At 34.3% G+C, this 13,433-nt stretch overlaps 1 protein-coding gene across 15 annotated transcripts in view; it reads left to right on the forward strand.

Moving 5' to 3' along the window:
* Positions 1-13,433, forward strand: part of LOC114331300 (amyloid-beta A4 precursor protein-binding family A member 2-like) — a 252,334-nt gene that overhangs the window by 77,700 nt on the left and 161,201 nt on the right. For 13 of the 15 annotated variants that reach the window (XR_007701099.1, XR_007701098.1, XR_007701100.1 and 10 more), the window contains one exon: positions 6,589-6,795. The exons of the other annotated variants lie outside the window; for them this stretch is intronic. Coding sequence is in view for 9 of the 13 variants with exons in the window: in XM_050663253.1 (XP_050519210.1) it covers positions 6,589-6,795 (207 nt within the window). In the remaining 4 variants the exon portion in view is untranslated. The remainder of the gene's footprint in view (positions 1-6,588; positions 6,796-13,433) is intronic. 15 annotated transcript variants of the gene reach the window in all.

The following is a 13,433-nucleotide window of genomic DNA, read 5'->3' on the forward strand; positions in this document are numbered from 1 at the left end:
TTTATATTTTTATTTATTGAAACTGATACCGACACACATTCGACATCCTTTATCGGAGTAAATTTTGGCTTAGGAAAAAAGGTAAAGTATTTTCTTAATAAGATTGCAACTCCTCCAAAATTGTCATTACGGTCCTGTCTAAATATATTAAAATTATTAATAAAAAAATGTGAAGATTTCTTTAACCAAGTTTCCGAAAGCAAAACTACATTAATTTTATTGTCGAAAATGTATTTTTCAAAGTGACCTTTATTACACAAAATTGATCTAGCATTCCATTGCAGTATATTTAAGTTACTCATAGTCAGATAAAATTTGCGTTATACTGTCTTTTATGTTTTCAATAAGTGTACTATTTTTAATTTCTACATTTGAAAAAGTTAAAATATCTTTGATAAGGTTTAATAATGATTCGCAAGTTTTTATCTGTTTATTTACCGTGTTAGAGTCATCACAACCATTATTATAATTTGGTATATTTTTAAACTTATTGAAAACAGGTTCTGTTAAAGTTTTTGGATTTGAAATTATTTCTTTACGTTTTTCGAATGTTTCATCGATCTCTGGGGACATAGCTAACCTCCTTCTTTTTAAAGTAACAGTATAACGGTTAGAATTTGTGTTATTTTTTGCTACACTTGAAAAACTTGTTTCATGCTTAGAAGACGCCTCGGCGTATGATAGGTTTTCATATACCATTGTTCTTTTTATATTCTTCTGTCTAATAAATTCTGAACAATTTTTTTTATCAGTAGCGCAATGCTTTTCTTTACAATAAATGCATATTGGTTCATTTTTTTGGCAGCTTTCTGCCTTATGATCTTCTCCACAGTTTTTACAACGTTCTTTTGATCTACATTGCAGACTGACGTGCCCAAATCTTAAACAATTCAGGCACTGAATTATTCTTGGCACGTATTTTTCGACATCATACACCATTTTTTCTATTATTACCTTTGTGGGTAAAAGTTGACCTCTAAATGTAACTATAATAGTAGTTGTTGGAACAATTTCATTTTGGTCATTTTTACGTGAAATTCTTTTTACGTGACTTACTTCAAAATTGTTGCCCAATTTCGGTTTAATAATTTCTTTTAATTCCTGTTCCGATAATTCTAAGTCTATTTGTCTTACGACCCCCCTTACATGTGTAAAAAACATTGGGATGTATGTATCGTATTTATCTTTTAAGGTCTGTGCTGTTAATAATTTATTTGCGCTTGTATAAGAAGTTAATTCGACCTTTATTTTATTAGCTCCTATTATTGATATGTTAGCTATGTCCTGTTTAATTTCTGGAACAGAATTAATAATCAGTCTAGAGGTAGCTACCCTATGGAGATTCCCTATTCTCCCTGTTTTACTTTGAACATAAACAAAAAATGGAGCATTATCTTTAGAAGAATATTGATTAATATTTTTAATGACCGTATTTACATCTACATTTTTCCCGGAAACAGTATCAGAATCATTAACAGTACTTATCTGTGAATTGGGATTTTGGAATCCTCTAAATTCCTCCACTGGAGAAGCTGGAAGATCCGGCACTGGCGAAGCTGGATGATCCGGACGGGACACATCCATTGCACACTCTAAATCATCTTTATCGGGGGGTTGTCCACCCCCGCTATTAACGCTCATGATTTAAAAACCACTTAGATTTCACTTTTTTAATATCGATATGTGTACTTTAATATGAATAACTAGTTTTTTAATTACGAGGTGAAAACACCGATTTCTTTAATTAGATTTTAAGTATCGCACGTCTTATCAATTTGAGGAACCGAAACAGACTGTAATCATATTGTTGCTAAACAGATAAGTGTCATTGTATACCGGGTGTAACAATGATATTGTGTTTTTTCCTCAAAGTTTGGAACACCCTGTGGAATATTCTGGCGTATATAAAATATTGAAATTAAAACTCAACTGTAGCCTTATGCTTTCTTAACATTATGCTTTTTGATTCATTAGCTTATGTTGGATAATAAAAAAGTTAGGTACTTTAACAACTAGCCATGTTCTTCATCAATACAGGGTGTTTCTAAATAAGTGCGACAAACTTTAAGGGGTAATTCTGCATGAAAAATAATGACCATTTGCTTTATAAACATATGTCCGCAAATGCTGCGTTTCCGAGATACGGGATGTTGATTTTTTTCTTACAAACTGACGATTTATTTATTGCTCTAAAACCGGATGAGATATGCAAATGAAATTTGGTAGGTTTTAAGAGGTAATTATTGGGCATACAATTAAGAATTTTATATTTACCATTGGCGTACATACGGGTTATATTACCCGGTCATATTACCCGTATGCACGCCAATGGTGAATATAAAATTCTTAATTGTATGCCAAAAAATGCGCAATAACTACCTCTTAAAACTTACCAAATTTCATTTGCATATCGCAACCGGTTTTAGAGCAATAAATAAATCGTCAGTTTGTAAGAAAAAAGTTAACATCCCGTATCTCGGAAACGAAGCAATTGCAGACATGTGTTTATAAAGCAAACGGTCATTATTTTTTCATGCAGAATTACTCCTTAAAGTTTGTCGCACTTATTTAGAAACACCCTGTATTGATGAATAACGTTGCTAGTTGTTAAAGTACCTAACTTTTTTATTATCCAACATAAGCTAATGAATCAAAAAGCATAATGTTAAGAAAGCATAAGGCTACAGTTGAGTTTTAATTTCAATATCTTATATACGCCAAAATATTCCACAGGGTATTCCAAACTTTGAGGAAAAAACACACTATCATTGTTACACCCGGTATACAATGACACTTATCTTTTTAGCAACAATATTATTACATCGATATTCTTGAAGAATAAAGCTATAATATATTAAAAAAATCACTAAAATCGGACAACAGGTTTAGGAAATACAAGACAGCAAAAATGTCTTATTTTTAAGGTGGTGCGTTAATTTTGGTGCTTAGTGTATAAAGTTTTTTTTTTATTTATTTACATAAAGCCGCATCAACCATGGAAGGTTATTAGCGGATGTTGAACAGTTACAATATAATTATTACATTTTATAAAATAAATTTATATCCTTAAGATAATTAATTGTACTGGATAAATATTAATTTAATATATTCTTCAGCTGACTTTTTTCTTCAGAAATGTTATTGATGCTTCGTTCATACGAGTAAAGTGGACATTCTGTAAGAATGTGCTGGACTGTTATCAGGCATCTATAGTATGAGCATTGTGGTGGTAGCTCTTTGGTTATTAAGTACTTATGTGTTAATGTTGTATGCCCAATTCTTAATCGGTTTATTACCACTTGTTCTCTTCTCTTTTCATTATAAATAATTTCATATTATAAAGGTTATGTTATCGTAAATACTACCGCGTTATTCAACGTTCTGCGCAGAAACTCACACAGTTTACTCTGAAAACTTTCTAGAATATAGAACAGGTTCTAAATTTTTATATTGAAAATTATCATAGGAAATTTCAGAGTAAATCTTGTGTTTTACATCTAATATTTTTATTAGATAATTTTTCATGGTACTTATTAGCGTCAGTTTCGAAGTAAATTTCGGTCATGTAAAACGGCTCTAAGAGACAAAAAAGTTTTAAAAACAATATGTTTAACTAATGGTACCACAATAATAATTTAATTGGAACGTACATAAAAGTTTGGGGGGGGGTTTAAGAGAACAAAACCCCCATAAAATTTTTATGGGGTGCACAAATTTTACTATAATTTCTTTTTAAGATGTTCCTGCTATAAGAATGCCACATGTCCATTTTCATTAAAAAATCTCTAATAGTTTTCGATATATCGGAAAAAATCAATTTTTATTTTGTAACTTCAAAGGACTGTAACTTTTTTGTGTGCATATTTGTACTAAGGTAAGTAAGGTTCAATCAAACTATTTTTGGTCCCAGAATATGTGATTTAATTTATGACCTGTATTTTTGTTACACCCTGTATTATCATGTAAATAATAAAAATAGATGAGGCTGGAGAGATGCTAATAGTACAGCGTTCATTTGTTAATACGGTGTTTTTTGAAAGTGCTTTTAGCGATATTTAAATAAATCAAAACAAACAATAGTTCAACTGTGTTGAAATTTGAAGTGTAAAATTAATTATAAATTTTAAATGTGCTTTCGAATCGTGACATACTGAGGGATGATCAACAAAGTTCCAGGACTTATGCTTATAGACATGATTTAAAAATAGTAGTTATGTATATTTTCAAAAAAACCTTTTTACCACATACTGGTGTAAGGCGACAATGCATTACATTATGTTACATTATAATACAACACAAAAATAACTTAATCTTAAATTTAACTAATAACTGCTATACATCTATATTATATACAAATTTGACCCATTCCTTCTTATTTGTAGCCAGCGTCCTTGTTTCTATCCACGTTGTTCCCCTTTTCTCGATTATTTTGCCGTTCTATCCCATGTTTGTCGTGGTCTACCTCTCTTCTTCTTTGCGTTTTTGCCTGCCAAATTTCTTTCACCGGTTTTGTCTGATCCATTCTCTGAAGATGACCCTGCCAACTGAGTTGCTTTCTCTCTATAAATTCTAACGTTGACTCGATTTCCAAATCTTCTCTTATTTGAGTATTCCGTAGTATATCTCTTTTGGTAACTCCTCGAACTCGTTTAAGGTATTTCATTTCTACTGCCTGTATTTTACTCTTTTGTCATTCTGTTAGTACCCATGACTCGCAACCAAAGGTTAATACAGGTCTGTATATTGACTTGAACACATTAACTTTTTTTTTCGTGTTATTTCTTTTTTATTTATGAATTTATTGCTCATTGTATGGTATAGGTTCATTGTTTTTTTTAATTCTATTATTAATTTCTGCTTCCTGCGTTTCGTTGTCTTCTAATTCTACTCCTAAGTATTGGAATGTTCGTGCTTGTTCTATATTTACTTCTTCTATTTTTATGTTTATCTTTTCTTCTTCTTCCTTTTCCTCCATGACCATAACTTCTGTTTTATTTTTATTAATTGTCATTCCATATTTCTATATTTCTTTGTAGTTGTTTCTCATTTTCGGCCAATATGACGACGTCATCGGCGAATGCTCCTTCTGAAATGTCTACTCTTCTTAAATTTCTATAACCCACATGCATTTTTTTCACTTTTACTTTACATTCTTTAAATAGCTCATCCATGTAAATGATAAACAGTAGTCTCTCGTTCGTAGTAAATGGTTTTGATGTTCTGTTTTGGCTGATGATATAATTCACATTGTTGTTGTAAATGTTCATAATTACCCTTATCATTTTGTTACTTATACTTCTCTTCTCTAATATTTCCCATAATTTTTGCCTTGGTACCATGTCAAAAGCCTTTTCAAGATCTATGTAAGCCATATACATTTTTTTCTCCTGTAAAAATAGTATTTAAGTATGTTTATATGGGATTGAGCCACAATTATTGGTGTAATGAAAATTACATTTGTAATTAACTAATGTTTAATATTTCGATTCCACTCCGGAAATAGTTTTAAAAAAAATGTTATTCTAAAAATTCTGGAAAGGTTGTATAACCTATATTTATTAGGTTGTTTTCTAAAATTGACATATTTGGCCTAGATCTTGTAGGCCACAGCAAGTGTGTGGTTGAAAGAATGGCATTACCCTAGAGATTTAAAGTTATAATCAAAAAACGAAGAAAAAAATCGAATTTTTCCTTCATTTTTTGACATTTTGATTATTTAAACAATGTTCCGGACCTTTTTGAGTGGGAGGATAACTCAATTATTATTATATGAGTTAATTCCAAGCAATTTCTGCAAAAAAATATGAGTCACCTCTCAACGTCCATCTCAAAACAGATGCGCCCTGGACAAGAACACATCATCTACATATCTCCACCATACTGTGGGTTATTTTGTTTTGTTTGTGTGCTGTGTTGTGTTCGAAATCCTCCATGAATATATTATGCGGAGTTCCAAAAATTCACAAAAAGAATGTACCTTTCAGACCAATTTGCAGCAGACGGTCAGAGTTCCTCCTAGACATAATGCAACCTTAGCACACAACACAACAACTAACAGAAACAGATTATTATAATTCCAACAATATGCTAGTCAGTTTTTACATTACCAGTCTTTTCACCAATGTACCACTCCTCATTTATTTCCAACACACTCTCTGAAGACTGGAAGCCTTCGAAAAGGAAGCGTATGGTCATGATGTGGCCACAGCTATCCTTCACGTGGTTACTATAGAAAGGCCAAAAAATCTGAAAAATCGTCTTCTGTATGATATATCCGAACTGTGTTCCGTGGCGACGTTGCCACGCAAGTCAAAAAGTCCAGGAACTTATTGATCACTCTCGTATTGTTGCAGTATCATTTGGACGATATAAACTTATCAATGAAATTAAATTTTATTGCTTAGTCAATATACTATATGTTTCCCTCTTTATTAATTATTATTAAATATATAGTTATAGCAAAAATGTTTCATAAAGTCTAACTGAAAGTTGTAGATAAACTAAAATGTCAATTTAAAAATAAAAGATTAAAACGTAGACCAATGATAAAATGAGCATGCTTCTTAACCTTTTTATTTGTATTATCAGGGTTGGAGAAAACCTAAAAGTCGGACTATAATGCCTTCGTTAAATCTAGCAAATCCTAAAATTTTAAATAGTATGGATGAAGGTACCCTTCCTTTAGTCCCTTCTGAAACACAAATTTCTGATCCTTCTTCCCCGTCAGCTGTATCAGAAAAAAGCCAATCGCCTCAAATCCAAAAAGGACCCATATCTTCAAATAGAATTAAAAAGGTGTGAAACTGCGCATGACTATCAGACTTAGAATAGAGAGGCTTTGATCTTTACTAACACTCCTCAATTTTATCTTTTTTTAATAGTCTCAAAAATATTTTGTAGTTAACATGTAGTTACAAGAGTTGCATGCAGAATGCCGATACTAACCATTTATATTTTACTAGTTTGGGTATGAGGTCGTAACAAGACATTTCGTAACGCGACAGTTCGTAACCCCACACATCGTAATGCCGTCAATTCGTAACGGCGATAGTTCGCAACGCCGAGAATTTGTAACTACCACAATTCGTAACGGCATAATTCGTAGTTACGAACTGTCCTCGTTAAGACGTGTCGCCGTTATGAATTTACGGTGTTACGAATTGTCCGTTACCATTTGTGGTATTACGAACCGTCGAGTTACGAGACGTCATGGTACCGTATGAGGTATTGTAGTTATTTTTTGAGTGTAGGTTGAACACACATGCTTGGCCCTTATTGGAACATGCTTGAACGGTATGAAAAGATAAGACAGGCTATATGACATTCAAAATTAATAAAACCTCAATTTTAATGTGGAACCAACTTTTAGAAGCCTTGTGGGGCAAATAACATTTTTGTGTATTGTAATCCCTATATACGTTCACTTGTACTATTATTGAGAGTTATGCAAAATACCAATGTAGAATATTTTGACAAATTCTGAAAATGTAAAAGAAGAAGTAATGAGTAACCACAATTTTGAAATTAGTATGAAATATACTAACCAAAACTTTAACCTATAGTATTTAATAAGCTATCTACATTTTTATTTTATTTAAGAGCGTTAGTACAGGGTGTTAGGGCAGAATATGTTTGTCTCTACGCTTCGTGTTATAGGACGTCCACAAGGAAAAGAAATCATTTTTCCTGTAGCTGGCTGTATACCATCAATCACAAAAATTTTTAATGAAAAATCCTTTGTAAAAGGTATACAATTTATTAAAATCCCTTTAAGGGTTAATCACAAAACTTTGTAGATACATATCTAACCGTTTAGTAACCCACGTGATGGGGGAGTCATGCTGTGCTTAAGGGCTTAATTATTTATAAATGTTAACCATCCGTTTGAATTTTAAGCAAATCTCTTCTTTAAGTGCCATCTCCGCGACGGAGGTCGGCAATCACCATAGCTATTCGGACTTTAGAGACGGCTACTCTGAAAAATTCATTTGATGTACATCCGTACCATTCTCTCATCTCGTACTTATACTGAAATGATGGCATATCCTGAGGTAAAATATACCGGAAGTAAAATGAGGACTATCTCAGGGGGAACACTATTGCAGGTTAGAAAAATCAGGATAGGGTCGTGGAATCTTGGTAGTCTTACAGGTAAGAGTCTGGAGTTAGTGGATGCGCTCAAACGAAGGAGAGTTCAAATTGCTTGCATTCAAGAAACTTGGTGGAAAGGTCAAAGGGCGAAAGAACTAGGTGAAGGTTACAAATTGTGGTATGCAGGGAGTAGTAACACTAGAAATGGAGTTGTTATAATTGCTGATAGTGAAATGAAAGATAACGTAGTGGAAGTTGTAAGAACGAGTGATAGAATGATGTCAGTGAAATTTGTAATTGATAAAGAGGTATTGAATGTTGTGTGTGTGTATGCTCCTCAAACAGGTCTGGGTGAGAATGAAAGAAGAGCTTTCTATGACCAATTAGGAGACGTCCTGAGTGATATTCCGTCAGAGGAGAAAGTTATAATAAGAGGAGGTGATTTCAATGCACATGTGGGCCAAGCCAAGTCAGGATATGAAGCAATACATGGGGGATTAGGCTTTGGAACTAGAAATGAAGCTGGAGATGACATGCTTGAATTAGCAACAGCATTGGATATGGCGATTGTTAACACATTCTTTAAAAAGAGAGAAACTCAACTTATTATCTACAAAAGTGGACAACATCAATCCCAAATAGACTACTTCATGATAAGGAAAGAAGACATACGTGAATGCAAGGACTGCAAGGTAATAGTTAGTGAGACACTAAGCCAACAACGTAAGCTGCTTGTTCTGGACATCGAAGTAAAAAAGCGAAACTAAACAAAAATATCGGAGAGGACCACCAAAAATTAAGTGGTGGCAGCTAAAAGATGAGAAAGGTCTATTCAGGAGAAGAATAGTAGAAAAAATATGTTGGAACATGAAAGGAAGCCTTAATACAATTTGGAGAAAAATGGCCACTAGTATTAGAGAGACTGCTATTGAAATACTTGAGAAAACGTCAGGAAAAAAGTTTGAGGATAAAGAGACTTGGTGGTGGTCAAACGAAGTACAAGGAAAAATAAAAGAAGAGAAAATTATATAAAACGTGGCAAGAAACCAGATCCGACACAGATCTTCAAAACTGTATGGTGGCGAAAAAGGAAGCGAAAGTAGCTGTAGCAAAAGCCAAAGCAGAAGCGTATTCAAACCTATACGATCAACTTGATACCAGGGAAGGCGAAAGAATATATATAAAATAGCGAAACAGAGAGCAAAGAAAGCAAAAGATTTTAATCAGATTAGATGTATCCGAGATGAAAGTAATAAAATACTAGTTCACGAAAGGGATGTCAAAAAGAGATGGAGAAAGTACTTTGACAGCTTATTAAATGAATAATTTGACAGACAGTCTGTAGAGTCAAGGGAGACAGTAGCAGCAATGGTCACCAAAATAAAAACGAGGAAGTGGCTCAAGCGCTTCAAAAAGTAAAGAAAGGGAAAGCGGTAGGACCAGATGATATTCCTGGGGAAGTATGGAGAGCATTGGGAGAGAAAGGAACAAGGTGGGTAGCAGGTCTATTCAATAGAATTATGGAAGTTGGACAAATGCCAGACGAATGGAGAAGCAGTATACTGGTACCTGTTAACAAAAACAAGGGAGATATACAACAATGTACAAACTACAGGGCTATAAAACTGCTTAGTCACACCATGAAAATATGGAAAAGAGTAATTGATAGACGGATACGTGAAGAGGCCGAAATATCCGAGAGTCAATTTGGCTTTATGCAGGGCAGATCAACTACAGATGCAATTTTCATTATAAGGCGGTTGATGGAAAAATACAGGAGTAAAGAAACAAACGCTCATATGGTATTCATTGATCTTGAAAAAGCATCTCGAGTTCCTCGAGAGATTCTGTGGTGGGCACTCAATAAGAAAGGAGTCCCTGGTGAATATGTAAAGATTGTGAGGGATATGTATGAGGGAGTAACGACTAGTGTTAGGAGAGGTGTGGGAGAGACTGATAAATTTCATGTGAAAGTAGGATTGCACCAAGGCTCTGTGCTTAGTCCGTATTTATTCTCATTAATTTTGGACCAGATAACAGCGAAACTACAGGTTAACATTCCATGGTGCTTAATGTATGTTGATGATGTCGTGTTAGTAGGAAATAGTGAAAGAGACTTAGAACAAAAACTGGAACAGTGGAGGCAAGCTCTGGAGGAAAAAGGTTTAAAACTTAGTAGGACAAAAACAGAGTATTTGAAATGTTCATTTAAAGATGGAGTTACTACAAATAAAATGGTATCTTTGGATGGTGAACTGATTGTAAAAAGCAATAGTTTTAAGTACCTGGGATCGGTATTGCAGAGTAATGGAGAAATAGATGGAGATGCATGCAGTAGAATTAGGGCTGGATGGATGAAGTGGAAAGAAGCGAGTGGTGTGTTGTGTGACAGAAAAATTCCAATGAAGCTGAATGGAAAATTCTATAAAACAGCCATAAGACCGGCTATAATGTAAGGAACTGAATGTTGGGCAGTGAAGAAGAAAGAGGAACAACGAATGCATGTGGCGAAAATGAGAATGCTTAGATGGATGAGTAAAGTGACAAAGAAGGATAAAATTAGAAATGAGTATATTAGGGGAAGTCTAGGTGTGGCACCAATTGATGCCAAAATGAGAGAGCATAGGTTAAGATGGTTTGGTCATGTTCAAAGATGAAGATGAGATGTGAGAATATGAGATGTGAGATGTTAATCACCCAATACGAAGGATAGCTGAAGTGCAGATTCCTGGAAGGAGTAGGAGAGGAAGACCAAAGAAGACCTGGGGAGACGATAAGGCAGGGCATGTTGGTAAAGGGGATTGACATTGATATGACAAAAGATAGAATTGTGTGGAGAAATGCAATTAGGGAAGCCGACCCCGCATAGGGATAAGGCAAAGAGAATGAGGATATACATCCGTATCATTCTCTCAGGTTGCGCACTTGCGCAGTCACAATATTCTGGGTCTTCCTAAGCTTCTGTTTCCTTGAATCTTTCCCTGTATAATCAATTGGAGCAAGTTGTATCTCTCTCTACGTGTAATAATATGTCCGAGGTATTCTATTTGTCCTGTTTTGTTGGTTTTTAAGATTTACATTACTTTATTCATCTTTCTCAGAACCTCTTTGTTTGTGGCGTGTTCTGTCCACGATATTTTCAGAATTCGTCTGTTCACCCACACCTCGAATAATTCTAGTTTTCTCATTGATGCTGCATTCAAGGCCTAAGCTTCCATTCCATAAAACAAAGTCGAGAAAACGTAGCACTTAGCCAACCTACTCCTAACTCTTAGCTCGAACTTCAAATATCTTGTCCAGAGCACTTTTCTCATTTTGTTAAAATTTGCTGTAGCCTTAGCTAATATAGCAAATAATTAATAAGCAGATATGCTAATAAAACAATTTTTATACCATTTAAAGGGTTCATACCTTGGTATTTATTTGGTGGCTCAGTTTGTCATGAATCAGTTCTAAACATTGATGATGGTATTTTTAAATATCTACAACGTTCGATGATGTAGCCCTTAAAGGAATTTTAATAAATTTTATACCTTTTACAAAGGATTTTTAATTAAAAAATGTTATAAGAAGTAATTCATTATCCGGCTTGTAACCATATCATGTGTGTATGGCTGATAAATGGCTTAAAACTATAATAGTTTAGGATATCTTTTTTCATGTATTCAACGTATTCAGCAACGCAGTCTATCAGATTTGTTTTAGAAAATAATACCGTGTCTTGATCTCTGAAACTTACTTGGTTGTTCTGCCGATTTTCTTCTATAATATCTGTGATTATTTGTTCCTGGTACTCCTTCTTTTTCCTTTTCGTTAGTTTTCTTGTCTCTGCTCTTGTCTGTTTACACCTTTCACTTTTATTGTGCGAGGAAAATTGTAGCATGTCCCTTGTAGCCATGTTTCTTTCTTTTATGAATTTCAGGCAATGTTCATCGAACCATTTTTTTGTTGTTCTCTTTTTGTATTCTAGATTTCATCTGATCCCGCTTGTCAAAGTTAATTTTATATTTTTCCAAGCAGATGTATAATTTCTTGTAATTCCGTCATTAGATCCTAGAGACCCATGTCTCTACTGCAATTTCATGTGTTTGAACATTGTTGATTTTATTAGTAGGTTGTGGGATGCTGCAAAGTCTATTAACCTTGCTTCATCATCATTACTGACATTATGGAGACTATGGTAACCTATTGACCTATTGTTGTTGGTCTGCATGCTGCTTCCTTCCCAATCTTTGCTTTGAAATCTCCCAAGATAATATGCATATCTTGTTTGAAGGGATTATTTGTCAGTTCCTCTAGTTTCTCAAAGAAATTATCTTTTATTCTTCCTTTTCCTCCATCGGTGCATGAGCAGCAATTAGGGAATAGTTATGCAGTTGTCCTTTTAGTCTGATACAATAGAAGAGCCTTTCGTTAACGGGTTTGAAGGTTATGACTGACCCACAAGACTTTCCTTGACTATAAAGCCGGTTCCGAATTGGTGCTTCTGTTCACTTCCGCTGAAGAATACTACAGATTTATTAGTTTTTAGTATGCCTTCTCCTGTCCATCCAATCTCTTGTAGGGCAGTTAATGTTTCTGGAGAAAAATCCTCAGAACAATCTTTGGACCTTATCACGACCCTAATACCGAATGAAAACAAATGCTGAGATCAGGCAGATGTAAAGGGGAGCGACGTAGTCCAAGAAATTAAATCTCAGCGTCTAAGATGAGCTGGCCGTGTCCATAGACTCCCTAATTGCCTTCCCAAACTGATCTGGGAGGAAGTCCCCACAGGAAGTAGGCCCTTAGGACGCCCATGAATGCGATGGAGAGACAATGTATGGTCAGATATAAGAACAATTGGGCTACCCACTGACTCAATTATCATGAAAGACAGTTCGAGATGGAAGCGAGTTGTGCAGTCAGCCAACACCCACCCCGAGTTGTAGTGCTACCAGAAGAAGAAGAAGAATGTTTCTGGATTCAAGTTCTTTGACCACCTGAGTTAGGGCTCCCGGCTGATATAGTCTTAGTACGTTCCAGATCCCTATATTTATTGCCTTTGTCGTCGTTTTTTCGTCTTAAAATATCCGTCTTTATCCGATGTACGTATTTTTAGACCAGGGCGCATCTGTAAAAATATTAGTACATTTGGACGTTGAGAGGTGACTCAAATTTTTTTGCAGAAATTGCTTGAAAATAACTCAAATAATAATATTTGAGTTATCCTCACTCTCAAAAAGGTCCGGAACATTGTTTAAATAATTGAAATGTCAAAAAATGAAGGAAAAATTCGATTTTTTTCTTCGTTTTTTGATTATAACTTTAAAAGTATTCATTTCTGAGAAAAGTTGTACTGA

Source organism: Diabrotica virgifera, chromosome 10 (assembly GCF_917563875.1).
Source record: "Diabrotica virgifera virgifera chromosome 10, PGI_DIABVI_V3a".
In the NCBI taxonomy this organism is placed as follows: Eukaryota; Metazoa; Arthropoda; class Insecta; order Coleoptera; family Chrysomelidae; genus Diabrotica; species Diabrotica virgifera.